A 16,735-nucleotide genomic window follows, 5' to 3' on the forward strand; every position below is an offset into this window, starting at 1 on the left:
ACATCAGCCGTCCCTGCCTGTATAGTCCACAAGAGAGGGAGTCTAGAGCTAGCTGGTTACGCTCGATGGTGCCAGAGAGGAAGAGGCGAATCGAGAGGATTTACTCCGCTTAAAATCTGTCCGAGTGAGATAAGCCCTTTTTCTGTACGGAGGTATATGAGAGTGTCAGAAGTTGAATTACGTTAGGCTTATTTGATCGAATAGAAGTTTCGTAATGTTTAGGCTATTACACATATATTGATATAAGAGAATGAACGTGGCATTCTGGCAACTTTGAGAAAAACTACTTAGTTGTGCATGTTAACACTCGTATATGCCCTCTCATTGGCTAGAATGGTCCCACCTGATCGCGCCTGCCTTCAATCATTGAGGGCATATATTTCCATCGTTAAAGTGGTCACTCGGTTATCTACTCAAATATAATAGATCATCTTTGATAGTGTTCGATTTTTCAAGATGTCGTCGCTGGAACAGAGACTCTCCAGAATCGAGGAGAAACTAAAGCAAGAAAATAAAGATGCTCGTAGAAGAATTGACCTCAATATCGACATGAGTCCACAACGTTCACGTCCGAGGCCAAGTGAGTATCCGTGGGGGAGTCGGTAACGGAGAGAGGACAGGGAAAATAGGCGAAAGGAGAGGCAGAGAGAGGGGGTGTAATAGGGATATGCTGCTGCTGTTAGTTAACAGGCTAAATGGATAAACAAATACCCCAGCTCGGGATGTTGCCCTGCCCAGAGGTGTCATGCGTGTGTATGTATATAAACATATCACAAACTTTTTGAAACTATGTAAGCCAGCATTTGATATCAGTGCAATGTTGTAACAGAAACAACGCAATTTAAATCCCGAACTGTGTTTTGGTTCGGTCCTATCAACTGCTGGCTAGCAGCTAGCTCTAGCAGGCCTTATCATCCATCCGTCAGACAATTTGTTGTTAATTTCTCGGCATGGAACAATTAGCTGTCTTTCAGTATTTGACATGTATATCTGGTCTAATATGGTTCATTAAGCAGACATGGCTTGTGTGTATATACATTTCTAGCGAAACTTCCAGTATGATTTTGACCGAGTCAATGTTAGTAGCCAGTTAAGCTAGCGTTAGCTTTTCGAGCTAACGCAGCTTGCCAGTTAGTTGCGTGAACAAACTTGTCAGCTATAACGTTCAAGATAGCTAGCAACCTACCCCTGAAAGTGGCTCTTGTCACGTCACAAATTGCACGAATATTGCAACACTAAACAATGGCTGTTATCTTTTTGTTTTTTCCATTTTATAAACCAATTCTATATGTCTGATAAGCCCGTAATTTGTTTTGCATGAATGTTGTTCTCATATTTTGGGCATGATGGATATTTCTTTATTTCGGCAGTCTTGAACATCTTTGGCAGATAATGTTTTGGTCAGAATGTAGACGAACACATCTGGCAGAATGTGTGGGTATAATATAACATATAACTAGTTAGAGACTTTGCCAGCCAAGCCACCAAAATGCACCATGTGGAATTTATCCCAATAGCCCCGATTTAGGATCAGCTTACAGCCGATATGAAGGTCAAACATTTCAAACAGGCTCCAGCCCAATGCTTATGGGTGAATTTAATCTTACACCATTCAATGCCAGCCACATTCAGTGTAATGTGGTGATATGGGTACTCAACCCTATGCTGATAGTGGTGGTGTTGTCCTGAGGTCAATTTCTCGGGTGGGTATAATTTGTGGAACGTTCCAACAGGAATCTGTTCCAAAAACTTTGAAGTACAAGGTTGCCAACAAACGACGCATACAAAGTAACAAGATCAAGCCACCTAGCTAACTAGCTGCCGAATAGGCATCAACTCACCATGTAACTTATTTTTAATGTTTGTCAATAGCCTACCAGAGTACAGACATTTTTCAGAATAAACATGAGTGAAAAACATAATTAAGTAGCCCACACCCTACCATGTATTTTATTCTGTCGCTATACAACTTTGTGTGCGTTGTTTGTTGGCAACCTTGGTATTTACGAAGTTATTGGAACAGATTCCTGTTGGAACGTTCCACAAATTATACCCACCCCAATTTCTATACTTTTCAATCAAGGTATTTGATGTGTTTTCTTCTCACTTATTTTCCCCACCAAATCTGACAACATGAATGATCCAGTGGTGTTTGCTTTACAACCAGCCTCATTGGAAAGCTAAAGGCATGGGAAAGCAAAGACGGTGTGGTAATGCCTCCCTCTTATCTTTGACTAGCATTTGAGGTGCTAGTGGTTTTTATTTTTAGCACACACAGCATATCAACTGGTGTATCTGAGGTGCTCTTGATTGATTGAACCTTCCTTCATTTTGTTTTGTGTGTTAGTATGGGGTTGTAGTTCATTGGTATGTGTGTGGTAGTTTATTGGTGAGACCCTGTCTAACACCCACAGAGAATGTGTGAGTGAGTACCTGGCACTGAACAGTGCAGTAATGTGCACGTGTGTATTTTCTCTTCTCTGTCCAGTCATCGTGATCCAGCTCAGTCCTGCTCCAGCTCCTTCCCAGCGTGCAGGTATCATTCAATCATCGCTCTCTCTCTCTGCCACTGCACCCTCCATCCTTCCCTCTCTTTCTCACAATCCATTCTTTATCCCTCCCCTTTACTCTCCTTTCTCTCCCCATCTCCATGCCACTCCTCCTATTCAATAGCAAGGGAATATTTCACACTCAGTAGCTCAGAACAGAACGTACAGACGCTAGTAACTTCATATATTCTTTAGATGGTTTCACCAAACCTGAATGACTGGCCTGAATGATACCTTACCAGCGCTTATACATTGTCCTTAGTTTTGAATGTAGACCTAAATTAATTGCAGTACACAACACACAGCCAATGTATTCTCCTCACACAAAATATGTGTAATAGGCTAAGGCTATTGCTGTGTAAAATTGATATTTAGCCCTCAATTGTGTACAGCACACCTAAAATATTCTAAGACTATTCTGACCCGTTTTTTTCTTTTCAAATGGCCATTTGCACTGTATCCCCAGTTGGTCGCCACTCTCACTCTCACCTCACCTCCACTCTAATCTCATTCTCCCTCCATCTTTCCATCCCTTCTTCTCCGTGTGAGTGCCAGTGGCAGGGCAGTGAGTGTGTATGTCTGGGTCTGCGTGTGTGAGGATATTATTAACCCCTGTTTTGCTGGATGCAGAGACACGGTGCATGTGGCTTCCTGCACGGTTTTTATTACACAGTCTAATCCAGCATCCCACCACCGGTTGGTCTGCAGGAGTGCTGCTGTGGCCAAATCTGACCACCTCTTCCTCTTTTCATGTCTGTAGACTTGTCCTTCAGTCTGTCTGTCATGTCTTCCATCCAGGCTGGGCCTATGTCTGTGTCCAAGCTGGCATTCTCTTTGCTCTGCAGTTCAGGCTGTCTGACAGGTCAATTTCTGTCTGTCTTGTTGTGTGTCTGTCGGTCTGTTTCTTCCATGCTTTCTTTCTCAGGGTCAGATAATGTTCTTTGTGTGCTAACTAAGCATTCTCTCCTGGTCTCCTGGCATCCCCCTTGCAGTGGCACTGTCAATTGCCAGAGGTGCCTAAGTGGCTGATGTGTGTGTCTGTCTGGATCTAGCTGTGTGGAGGACTGTCTGGTCTTTGCCAAACCAAGAATTACCCTGAGTCTACTACTAACCCCCACTAACCAATTCTCTCCAGTGAGCAGGTCCTGGCTACAGGTGATTGAACCAAGGATTAAAGCTACTGCCTGGCGGTGCATTTCTCTTGAAAAGGCGTTTTAAAGAACTGCTCAACACTACCTCGTTGCTTTGAAAACCTCAAACAAACCAAAGTCTCCAAAGGTGCCCTTTGCCAAATGGCACCATTCACAGATTAGGAATGGTGCGCTCTTCACACAGTGTATAAAACATAAATGGATTGATTTCATCTGAAGTAAATACATTGAACGGTCTGAACTGAGGGTTAGGGGGGATTTTGGAGTCCTCTCCATGTCCTATTCAGGGTGGTCTCTGAGGTCAGAGATCACTGAGAGCGCTCCAATGTTCTGCAGCAGAGGGTCCACTCCATTTGGTGGTGGTGCTGCTAGCTAGATACTGACTGCGCAGCAGTCTGAACGCATGGTCTGTTTGTGTAGTTGCATGGCGGGTCAAAGCTAACACTACTCTCGTAGCTGGTCTCCACTGCTCAGTGCTCACCCTGTCTATATCCCTTTGAAGTGTTGTCTCCTTGAACAATAACACTTTTTGCCTTTGTGTCAAATTATGAAGTAAAAATGGATCGATTGAACAAGCCTTCAAGTTCAATTGAAGTTGTTTTCCTATGCTTTGCTAATATACAGGCTAAGGGTTGTCTTGCTATTGCTAATACTTTAGGAATGTCTTGTCGAAGTGTTTGTATTGTGATCTATAGACATTCACAGCTGACCTCTGTTGGAGACTGAACTGATATCGTTCTACTTACACTGGCCTGCTCTGTCTGTCCGTCAAGGTCAAATTGAGCATGGACTGCTTTCATTCACTCCTTTCGAAGTCTGAATAGAAACATGGAGTCCCAAATGGTACCATTTCCCCTTATAGTGCACTACTTTTGACCAGGGCCCATAGGGCTCTCATAGGGCTTTGGTCTATAGTGCACTAGAGGGCCATTTGGGATGCACGCTAAATGTGTACAAACAGAGAGGCAATGGGTGAGACCTTGAAGTAGAATGACATTGAATTTTATAAGCCAACCTATACTGTGCTTTCAGAAAGTATTCAGACCCCTTCACTTTTCCCACATTTTGTTACGTTAGCCTTATTCAAAAATTTATGACATTTGTTTTTCTTCATCAATCGACACAATACCCCGTAATGACAAAGCAAGAACTGTTTTTCCAAATTTTTTAAATAAAAAGAAATAGCTGATATCACATTTCACGTAAGTATTCAGACAGTTTACTCAGGACTTTGTTGAAGCACCTTTGGCAGCAATTACAGTCTCGAGTCTTCTTGGATATGACGCAAAAGCTTGGTACACATGTATTTGGGGAGTTTCTTTCATTCTTCTCTGCAGATCCTGTCAAAGCTCTTTCAGGTTGGATGGGGAGCGTTGCTGCACAGCTATTTTCAGGTCTCTCCAGAGATGTTCGATCGGGTTCAAATCCAGGCTCTGGCTGGGCCACTCAAGGACATTGAGACTTGTCCAGAAGCCACTCCTGCGTTGTCTTGGCTGTGTGTTAAGGATCTCTCTGCACTTTGCTCCGTTCATCTTTCCCTTGATCCTTACTAATCTCCCAGTGCCTGCCGCTGAAAAACATCCCCACAGAATGATGCTGCCACCACCATGCTTCACCGTATGGATGGTGCCAGGTTTCCTCCAGACGTGACGCTTGGCATTTAGGCCAAAAAGTCCAATCTCTGTTTCATTAGACCAGAGAATCTTGTTTCTCATGGTCTGAGAGTCCTTTGGGTGCCTTTTGACAAACTCCAAGCGGGCTGTCATGTGCCTTTTACTGAGGATTGGCTTCCATCTGGCCACTCTACCATAAAGGCATGATAGGTGGAGTGCTGCAGAGATGGTTGTCTTTCTGGAAGGTTCTCCCATCTCCACAGAGGAGCTCTGTCAGAGTGACCATCGGATTCTTGGTCACCTCCCTGACCAAGGCCAGATTGCTCAGTTTGGCCGGGCGGCCAGCTCTAGGAAGAGTCTTGGTGGTTCCAAACATCTTCAATTTAAGAATGATGGAGGCCACTGTGTTTTTGGGGACCTTCAATAATGCAGACATTTTTTGGTACCCTTCCCCAGATCTGTGCCTCGACACAATCCTGTCTCGGAGCTCTACAGAAAAGTCCTTCGACCTCATGGCTTGGTTTTTGCTCTGACATGCACTGTCTGCTGTGGGACCTTTTATATAGACAGGTGTGTGCCTTTCCAAATCATGTCCAATCAATTGAAATTACCACAGGTGGACTCTGATCAAGTTGTGAAAACATCTCAAGGATGATCAATGGAAACAGGAGCTCAATTTCGAGTCTCATAGCAAAGGGTCTGAATACTTATGTAAATAAGGTATTTCTGATATTTGTTTGTAATAAATTTGTAAAAATGTCTAAACCTGTTTTCGCTTTGTCATTATGCGGTATTGTGTGTAGATTAAGGAATTTTTAAGAATAAGGCTGTAACAAAATCTGTAAAAAGTCAAGGGGTATAAATACTTTCTGAATGCACTGTAGACCTGTAACTGTCAGTGTGTTTTGATTAGCCCGTCAGTGACAGGGAGTTAGCATTGGAGCACTGGGATTCTGCTATTTGGCTTCTTATCCTTAGGTCTCTCTCTGTGTCACTGTTTGGTCAAAGAGCTAGATAGATTCCACTACAACGCTGCCCTCGTCAATGCTGTAAGCTCAATTATCATTAAGAGCGATGAGGAAAGAGTGGAATTGATTACAGTAACACTAGTCTGGGTGCCAGTCTGTTTCTGACAACGACATAAAACAGACTGGCCCCAGGCTAATAAAGGACAGCCACAGTCTTCTTCTTTTACCTTATTTATGATCCTCCTCACCTGCCCCCAGCTCTTCAGCTGCCCCTGGCCAACGACGGAGGGGGGAGTCGCTCCTCGTCCTCTGAGAGCTCACCCCAGCACCATTCCTACCCCAGCCGCCCGCGACACATGCTCAACCTGCCCACGCCACAGTACGGCCTGGTGAAGAGCCTGGAGAAGTAAGAGAAACGGAGCATACACACACGGAGCATTCATGTTCTGGAAAGGGATACAGAAAGTAAAAAAAAAATAATAATAACACTTCCATATACACGCATGCGTCAAATGACACACCTAACCTTTTTGTGTGCCTGTGCCGTGTCCCCTTAGTGCGGAGATAGACCAGAAGCTGCAGGAGATCATGAAACAGACAGGCTACCTGAAGATTGACGGCCAGGTAAGGGACTATATAATTGCCTGAAGTTATTTTGTTTTTTGTATTTCTCTCTACTCATTAAAATAATGTGCTGTTTTGACAAGGGGGCACCATTATAACTGGATATCATACACAGAGCATTATGGGTACTGTAGTACATCATGCTACATATGCCATGTATGTTTGTCATTGACATGTTGTGACTCGTCACCTGTTCCCCTCCTCAGCGGTACCCAGCCGAGGTCAGTGACCTGATCAGCGAGGGGGAGATCGGCAGCGGCACGTGCGGTCAGGTGTTCAAAGTGCGCTTCAAGAAGACGGGCCACGTCATCGCCGTCAAAGTAAGCCTTGTCCTCCTCCAACCACAGCTTGTTGGCATTTAAGACAATATATAATAGTACTGGATTGCATTTTAAACAGGCAGTCTGAAAGCACGTTACATTGTCTGGCAGGGGGTCACTTCACTTTCATTATTAGCACCTCATCTCTTGAGGATGAAAAGTCTGTCCTTCCGGCCTCCGCTCTGTTTCTGTTGTCCTTGTCTTGTGCATTGTCTTGTTGCAGTTTGACACTTACGATACACTATACATTATTGTCCATTTAGATGGACATTAATTTAGTGGTGTCAGCATACAAACACAACACATAGCATGCAGTACAGAAAACTGGAAAGTTGGTACACATTTTCACACATTCAAAGTCTCTGCAGCCTACTGTCCGACTGTATTGGGTCTGCATCTGTCCTATGTCCCACTGTTCAACAGCCTAGTGGCATGAAACTAGCCTTGCTCCTATTCTTGCTGAACAGTGGGACCCTTAATCGCCTTCCAGAGGGCAGCAGCTCGAAACGTTAGGCCTATTCTGTTATGCAAGTGCTGTGTGGATGTTCTATTGCCGCTATTTGGGTTAAGGCCATAGCATTGGTTTTTCCTACTGTGGCAGAACACATAATTCCATAGCAGCCGATTTGACCAGAGGATATAACTGTTGGAGGCAGCTCTGGGCTGTTTGTCAGTTCAGTATCACTATTCTTTTTTCTATCGGTTTCTCTCTGGGCTTTGCCTTCCATTGTTTATCCTCACACAGTGATAGTAATTATACTGTATCGCCACCGCTACAATTAAGCATTGTTAAACCCCCCCCATTTATCTTAACTGTTTAACTATTAGGAAGTCAGTCACTACTAGTCTATGGGGAGTTGCTTACAATGCTTATTCTTGGTATACACAGTCATGGTTACAAGCACAAACAACATGGCCTACAGGGATAATGGCAGACCACTGGAGCCTGTAAATGATCTATTATAGCGATGCAATTTAATATGTAGCATGCTATTGTTTTTTTCAGCCTTAACTGGCTGGTATAAACATTATAATCAGTGTGTTCTGTAAAAATACATAGGCCTACCTCTATCTTTCAATCATATACAGTTTCACTTTTCACCAGCTGGTGACTATTTGGATGAGGGGGTGGTGGGAATAGGTTTGGATGTGGGGGGGGGGGGGTGGTTTTGGTTTGGATGGGGCTGTGGAGGTACGATGCTGGAAACAGCTGGTATTCTGGAGTGATGTAGGTTACTATGGTTACCCAGAGACAGATTGGACCATGAAGCACTTATAGTGGATAATCCCCTTTAAATCTCCTTATTAGTGTAGGATTAGTCTTAATCGGTGTCCGGGAAACTGGCAGTATGTGATTGGCTAATCGTTAAGTGCTAGACAGGTGTGCGGGGCGGGCGGCGTTGTAAATTAGTGATGCCATCCAGTTGCTTGAAGTTCTCCCTCAACTGAAATATCAACGTTCAATATTGATGACCGATTTATTGTGTGTGTGTCACCAGCAAATGCGCCGGACAGGAAACAAGGACGAGAACAAGAGGATTCTGATGGATCTGGATGTTGTGTTGAAGAGCCACGACTGCCCTTACATCATCCAGTGCTATGGCGCCATAGTTACCAACGTGAGTCACACGCACAGATAATTTAGTATGTCACATTTAAACCACTGTTCTGTTTAAATTGCCAATGTTGTGTGACTGACTGTGATTGGTCCTCAGACGGATGTGTTCATCGCAATGGAGCTGATGGGGACGTGTGCTGAGAAACTCAAGAAGAGGATCCAGGGGCCCATCCCTGAACGCATCCTGGGAAAGATGACTGTGGCAGTGAGTCTCTCATCTCTCATCTATTATTTCTTGCTCTGTCATACCCTCTTTTCAGGCTTTGAACTGAAACTCAAATTCTGAATAAGAAATTGCCCTTCATTTTCAATTAGGATTCTTTATGTTCAGTTTCTCCTGAATTTAGTTCAAATGGAATTGACCCCATCCCGTAAAAAGTTTGTTCAATTTCTCTTCTATGTAGTAGTGTGTTACCCTTTGTGTCTACAGATAGTGTCGGCTCTACTGTACCTGAAGGAGAAGCACGGTGTGATCCACCGGGACGTGAAGCCCTCCAACATTCTGTTGGACAACAAGGGCCAGATCAAGCTGTGTGACTTTGGCATCAGTGGACGACTCGTCGACTCAAAGGCCAAGACCCGCAGCGCCGGCTGTGCTGCCTACATGGCTGTGAGTCACCTTGGTGGACACACACACACACACTACCATTACACTCTACCACGTTTAACCTACCGAAGTGAAGGCTGCAATTTTAATGCGCCACTATTTTTCCACCTGGGTTGCACATAAAAATGCTGAATTCTGCTGTCCTCTGTAAATGTTTTTAATTTCCCTGTGTATTGGTACAAGAAATGCAGTTTCCCCCTAACCCAAGCCTGTTTCTGTGTGTTCCCAGCCTGAGAGAATAGACCCCCCAGATCCCAGCAAGCCTGACTATGACATCAGAGCAGACGTCTGGAGCCTGGGCATCTCTCTGGTAAAACACCCACAGTACTGCATCACACCCTATTCCCTATGTAGTGCACTTCTTTTGGTCAGTCCTGTGCCTTCGTATGTGGCCCTGGCCAAAAGTTGAGAGCTTTACCTACCTTCTACGCTTTGACACTTCTCAATGTCCCGTCATCCATCTGAAAGGATCAAAATGGGTGTAAGCAATATGATAATTGCTCCATCAAGCCTTTTGGTAGGCTTAGACTTTCCGCCATGTTGTTTACACCCATCCAGCTTTTCACATCTTCAAGGGAACATGAAATGGTGTCTAGGTTTACGTATGGTGTCCAATTTACGTAGCGACATCATGAACATTCTATTGTCGTCCGACATCAAACTTGTCATGGAAAAGTATAAACACACAACGACGTCAGCAATCTGGTGCTCAAAATAACATACTTTCTCTATTTTAATGCCAGTAAACCCATCTGTTTTAAAAGTGAATTTAGTTAATGTCAACCTAGCAAGCCAGGCAACTAAAAGCAATTTTCGAAACAATGTTTTGGTTCGTTAGCCAGTTCAAATAATGACCAGAGTATAGCTGACAACGTCTTAACTTTAGCCACTTTTTATTCCTATAATAATGAAAATAAACTCAACACCATTATTTACAAGGTAATGGTATACTTACAGAAAATTAACTTCCTGCCACAGTGTGACCAAATAAGTTGGTCATTGTATCTGAGAATTTTAGGACTCATACATCAACTCACAGAACGATTTGGTCTGGTTGCTGTGGCAGTCTGGTAACCACAACAACGGACATAGCGACAGTCGCAACAAGAAAACTGACAGTCACAGCGATGGTCTACAGACATTCCACTGGAGTATACATTTTAAAGTAGTTTTGACCAGCGACACTTGTCGCATTCTAATTGTCTACGGACATGTCGTTAGACCAAGTATAAACTGGCCTTAACGCTGTAATGTGTCACCTCGGCCTGCAGGTGGAGCTGGCCACAGGACAGTTCCCCTATAAGAACTGCAAGACCGACTTTGAGGTCCTGACCAAAGTGCTGCAGGAAGACCCTCCCTCGCTCCCCCTCAGCATGGACTTCTCCCTCGACTTCCAGTCCTTCGTCAAAGACTGGTGAGACAAAACACACTGTGTGACTCATTGAGAGTTTATTATATATTTATGCAGTCTTACTGCTCTCAAAACCAGTCTCTACTGACAGTACAGTTGCTAAGTAATATCAAGTGCTTTTTGTCTGTTAATTTTTACGTCATTGACTGCCTCTTTCCACAGCCTTACAAAGGATCACAGAAAAAGGCCAAAATACCACAAGCTGCTCGTAAGTCTCTCCTCCAGCTATTCACACACTGATTAACCACCACCACTCTAAACCATGATTAGGGATTACAAGAAAGAGACAAAGGGAAGAATGTTGTCTGAATTAAATGTTTAGTAGAATAAAAAAATCTCTACATTAGAGAAAGCAAATGGACGCAGTGTTCTAACCCTAGATCTCCTCTTCTGCCCTTCCCCTCCCTCTCATTGTTATCCCTCTGTCTCCCCCCCTCCCCCAGGAGCACAGTTTCATTCGGCGCTATGAGGTGCTGGTGGTGGACGTTGCGGGCTGGTTCCAGGCGGTGATGGAGCGCACTGAGTCGCCGCGCAGCAGCCAATGTTACAGCCAGCACCAGCTCCATTCGCTCTTCAGCAGGTAGCCCCCAGCTACTGGCCCTGCCCCGGAGCCACTGGAGCCTGCAGCCGGGAGACCCCGGAGAGGGACGGAGAGACAGAGTAGGCCTATAACCCTAGACAGACAGACTGGCTCGGTGAATTGATTGATTGAGTCTGGTTGATTGACTGATTGAGTCTGGATCAGGACAGACAGACACGCGGGAGAGTAGAGCTTCACACTGTAGTTAGGCGTCATCAGAAGTCATATCAGCACATGTACGTTATTATCGTGAACACATCGGCACATACTGTAAGTTACTCTAATGCATGCTCACTTTTCCATCCATTAGATACTGACGTACTGTAGTGATACCGTAAATGCATTTACGTGGTTAAACACATACAGAAATACTACTCACTAGTCATATCTCACGCGCCTGTATAATCTTGTTCAGCTCCAGCTCAGGCCATAGTCATAGCTACGGGGTAGTCGATACACACTGGAGCTAATTTCTGCTACATCATGTAGTGTTAAGACAATGTAAAAGTCCCTACGGCAAGCCCAGAGGCCCAGTTTCATTCGCAGTGATGGCTAGGCTCAGAAGTGGAAGGTTCAGTGCAATATTCAGCCGGGTGTTTTATTTCTATACTTACTCTTCAACAGGTTGTGTATGAGTGTGTGTACTAAGACACAAGTGTACGCTCACTATTATGGATGGCAAATAGCTGTCCCACTGTAGCTCTAACAGACCAACTAGACCCGCTGTATTTGTTTCAGTCTGGTTTTTAACCATAGTTTTGAAAATACTGTAGATGACAGAAACATTAACTTTGATTCAAATGCTTAGAGAGAATATCAACAAGTACATGTTCTTGCAGCTTTGAATTGGGAAAAACTGCAAAAAATACAAAAAAAGTAGGGTTATGCGTAGCGCTGTAGAAAAGGTGTTTTGTATTTATTTATTTCGAGTTCAGGATGGTTTTGAGTGGAACTGGATAACAGGTGGAGGGATACAGAGGAGGAGAAAGGGATGAGGGGAGAGGACAAAAGTCTGCCTTTTATCGGACTTGGTTTACTGCATTTACCCCAGCTGCTGTGGTGAAACTCAGTCAGGGAAACTGTACTGCCAGGTAGATTAGGTTTAAAGCCGTGTTGCTTATTGTTGAATAGAGGTGTTACCAAAAAAAAACAGTTTGGAGGGGAGGCGTGAGTTATTTTTGTTAAGAAATAGGCAAGAGAGAGGAGCTTGCCCTTTAAAATAATACAATAACATATTTTTGGCTGTGGAGCATTTCAACCCCCCCTCTCTGCTCTTTCTCAATGGCACTCAGCCACTCACCCTCTTCTTTCTTTCATTCTTTCTGCTGTTCCATCTTTTAGAGGCTCCACAGTTTTGTCAAACCAAAGGTGGTAGTTGCCAGTTGAGGGTGTCACACAAGGCCCTCTCGTTGCTCCTGACTGTTGCTTCCCCTCCTGCAGGGCCAGAGCCAAAGCCAGGTAGAGAAGACTACCCCCCCCCCCCAGCATTAGGAGGTTGCAAGATGGCACTGACAGATCTGGGATCAGACTTCCCCAACACACACCAAGCCAAATCCCTGCTAGACACAGACATGATAAGAGAGAGAGATCAACGGTATGTCAGAGAAATGAAGAGTGGGAACCGGAAACGTCGACTATGAATATGTGCAGAAGAAGCGCTAGAGAGAAGCAAGACGAGGAAAGAGTTGGATAAAAAGGTATTTGGGATGAAGGGATGAGGTGAAAAGGAGCGGAGGAAGAAAAGGATAAGAAAGTGAGACAGAAGGTCAAGAGGGGTACGAGACAGAAAGTTAAGGGCCGTCTCGAGCTAGTGAGGGAGGAGTGACTGAGCAGAGAAGTGAGTGTTTTGATAACGGAGAGATGTAAAGGAGAGAGATCTTGGAGCCCTGATTTCAGCCATAGGCAGGCTATGGATCAGATGTTGAACCTAGCTGGACATTGTAAAATCTTTCAATGGTGTTGCACCAATATACCGATTTATGATTTTTAGAGTGAATTAGGATTTGTGTTTTGATTGTTTGCTGTTCTATTCATTATTGTATCTTTCAAAATATATTTAATTATTTATTACATTGCTACTACTGCTGCTAAATTTTTGCTTTAGACTCTGCTGTCGATAATTGTTCCCCAAAGGACAAATACTTATCTTTTAAACCAAATAAGTGAAGTAATGCAATGTCTTTACATTTACCAAATACAGAAAAGCAAGTCTGATGATGGGGAATGGTGTGAGGGAACACTGATCGAGAGCTAAACCCATAGATGAGTAGCATAGGTTAACGTCACAAAACTAATCCACACAAATGATGTACATCTCACCTGTATCTAACAATGTAATAGTATGTTGTAGTCACAATTATATCGCACTACAAAGTCTAGTCGTTATTAGTGAAGGAGTGTCCGTCTGTCCGTCCTGACCTGTGAACCTTGACCTTTTGCTCCCTGACCTTGGACATTGTCGTCCAGGGTCACCCTGATTTAGACTGGTCTGTCTACCTGTCCGTCTGTCTGTCTGTCCGTGGGCCTCCTGCAAGCTCGACCCTTGACGTTACACACCAAAGGTGTCATCAACGAAAACGAGTTATTGATTTTCTAATTGATTACTAGGACTACGATATATTCAGAGTTTCTCTGTAGCTAGTGAGGGATAGGGGGAGGGGGCGCTTTAGGGGTAGCAATGCCTGTGTGTGTAGAATACAGGGAGAGACTTGTACTCCGACAAAGCCTGGGCACAGCAATCACACCCACTCAGCCAGACAGACCTATTTACTGTGTAAACTGGTACTGTAATAAGCCACTGCTCACCATCACCAAGTCTTGGGAGAGTTCAGGAGATTGGCTGTGTTGCAGGTAGAATATACATGGTTCTCTTATCGTTGTGGAATAGAGAACAGTGTTGGTTCTTTGAGGAATGTTTCAGTCTGCAACGTTCTGTTTGTTGTTGCCCCGCCACAAATCATCATGTACCTACTTTGAACCAATCAGATAGTAATGTGCCTACTTTCTATAGGCAATCGGGTAGTAATGACAGACACATTATTATACAATCTAGGCTGCCTGGCCCACTTGCTCAAACAAAGTTTTAAAATACTGACTTTATGTACTTCTATTAGTACTATTTACATGCTCTCTACACCTTGGGTTGTCCAAAATCACTAGAAAGTGCACTCTACTCAAAGTGCACCCTATTCCCCCAGTCTTGGCTGTCCAGTGCTGTGTCAGACCCAGTCTCCCACTGTCAACTTTCTCTTTTGTTTTGCTGTTGTCTGTTTACAAGCACACACACGTGGTCTGTACGTGGTTTGAAAACACCTGACAGGTGACTGTGCCACACTTCACCTTTCTGAAAACGGTAGGAACTTTTTTGTTTTGTTTAGTCCAAAACCGAATGACTTGGGTGTTTTAGTGTGTGTTTGTAAAATGTATAATAATAAAAAAGTTTGAATACTAATTCTAACCCATTGCCAAGGACAGCGGTGGCGCGCCACACACACACCAAATGTAGGCTACTGACGGTATGTCCACAGTGATGCTGATTGACTGCCGTTTAGTGGCTTTGTGTGTTCTTAGCAGGCAGTGGCAAAGCCAGCGCTGTTAAAGATGTACTCTGGTAGGGTGCCTCTGAAATCACACCCTATGTAGTGCATTACTTTATCACCAGGGCTCATAAGACCCTGGTCAAAAGTAGTGCACAATGTAGTGACTAGGGTGCCATTTTGGATGCACATAGTAGTCTGCTGCTGCTGCGCTGTACCTTGGGGGTGGGAGGGTGTGTCATCGCCCCATCTGTAAGTAAAACCAAATATCATTTTCACTATGCAGTCATTCAAATCCGTCAGCTTGCTGTACGTTAGGGAGTCCTCCTGTATATAAACATATGGGGATGAAACTGGACTTGGTGACAATATGAGATCTTCTCCCTAGTATGGTTGAAATCATGCCTTCAGCTAGTCCAGAGGGAAAATGAGTAAAGCGAGATTTGTTTTTGAGTGAGCTGACTATTTAAGGATTGTATTGGGGTTGGGGTGGGGCTGTCGGGTTGTAGTTTTTGGGGTGGGTTAAATGAGGTTTGTAGTTTGGGAGTTGCTAGTCCAATGCTGTAAGTATATCAATTGCATGTTATTGTCGCTGATGTAACTGCTATTGATTTTAGATTATGTTTGGGGGGGCACAAAACTCTTTATTTATATTTTTACATTTTTTTCGCGAAATGTTTAATTGTGTACTTAGGAAAAGACACACTTTTGCCTTTATGTTCTTTTGACTTGTTTTCAATCTGCTATTTGCAATACGCATTTTTACTTGTATTGTCATTTAGTTGGTTTCATGGCGAAAGTGAGTTGTCATTTGTGTAGATCTTAGCAGCAGACTTTTTTTTTTTTTTTTTTTTGTCCGTTCCTAAATGTGCCGTGTGTCTTTCTTTCAATTAGCTGTGAGTGAGGATGGATGGAGGGCAAGATCTGTGTCTTGGAAGTTTTTTGTCTACCAAAAGTCTATGATTATTATTTACCTTTTTTGTCCATTGTTTTAAAAAATAATATTTTTTTACAACTTTTATTATATTCAGGGAAAAGATGACACCAAATTGAATAAATACATTTCCAGATGATCCTAGAGAGCGGTTGAGATGACGAGAGTGTGACAGTGTAGTTGGAGAAGTCTTCTTTCTGTCGTTCCGGAACGCCAGGGTCAAAGGTGTCTTTTTCTCGCAAAGCGGAGCGATCACGTTCACTGCTCCGTTTAGCCACTTCTTCACCCTGTGTCGCTGTGAAACCTTGGTCCTCCGATATCCTCTTAACTCAATTTGTTTTATGTCTTTCCATGATCAAAATATCGCGATTGATGTTTCTTGGTTTAAATCTTTTGTGTGCTATTTAATTTTTTTATTTCTACCCAGAAGCCCCACTTTGTTTTTGTGGTTCTCTGATGCTGTATTAAACTGTATGGTCAAACTAATTTGACTACATTTGAAATGGCACCCTATTCCCTAAATGGTGCAACTAAAGTAGTGCACTACATCGGGAATGGGGTGCCATTTGAGACGAAGCCAATGAGAGAGCGTCTTATTAATGCTGAAATTGTCATGAATGGCGTTTGCACTTGGGCAGCTTTTGAGTCGGGTGGGGAGGAGTCGTTAGGAGCTCTTTCGGGTTGCAGACGTCCAGTTTGACCAATCACAGACCTGCGACTGGCAGAAAAAAAAACTGATTTCAACAAATGTATGTATTTTCACTATTTATTTATTAGTCTGTTTTTATATATTTTAAGCCAAACAAGACACATGGTAGAGAGAA

At 43.6% G+C, this 16,735-nt stretch overlaps 1 protein-coding gene across 2 annotated transcripts; it reads left to right on the plus strand.

Annotated features, from left to right (window-relative positions):
* Nucleotides 1-375: 375 nt before the first annotated feature.
* LOC139567658 (dual specificity mitogen-activated protein kinase kinase 7-like) lies at nucleotides 376-12,317 on the plus strand. 2 transcript variants are annotated; one of them, XM_071389053.1, is made up of 12 exons: nucleotides 376-580; nucleotides 2,489-2,536; nucleotides 6,540-6,687; nucleotides 6,839-6,905; nucleotides 7,112-7,225; nucleotides 8,725-8,844; nucleotides 8,941-9,048; nucleotides 9,274-9,453; nucleotides 9,680-9,760; nucleotides 10,722-10,864; nucleotides 11,024-11,069; nucleotides 11,305-11,675. In XM_071389053.1, the coding sequence occupies exons 1-12, from the start codon at nucleotides 457-459 to the stop codon at nucleotides 11,443-11,445; spliced, it is 1,320 nt and encodes a 439-aa protein (XP_071245154.1). In that variant the 5' UTR covers nucleotides 376-456; the 3' UTR covers nucleotides 11,446-11,675. The 2 variants fall into 2 exon arrangements, with proteins under 2 accessions (XP_071245154.1, XP_071245156.1); XM_071389055.1 differs by lacking the exon at nucleotides 2,489-2,536 and having other exon boundaries at nucleotides 377-580; nucleotides 11,305-12,317.
* The last annotated feature ends 4,418 nt before the right edge of the window (nucleotides 12,318-16,735 follow it).

Source organism: Salvelinus alpinus, chromosome 2 (genome assembly GCF_045679555.1).
Source record: "Salvelinus alpinus chromosome 2, SLU_Salpinus.1, whole genome shotgun sequence".
In the NCBI taxonomy this organism is placed as follows: domain Eukaryota; kingdom Metazoa; phylum Chordata; class Actinopteri; order Salmoniformes; family Salmonidae; genus Salvelinus; species Salvelinus alpinus.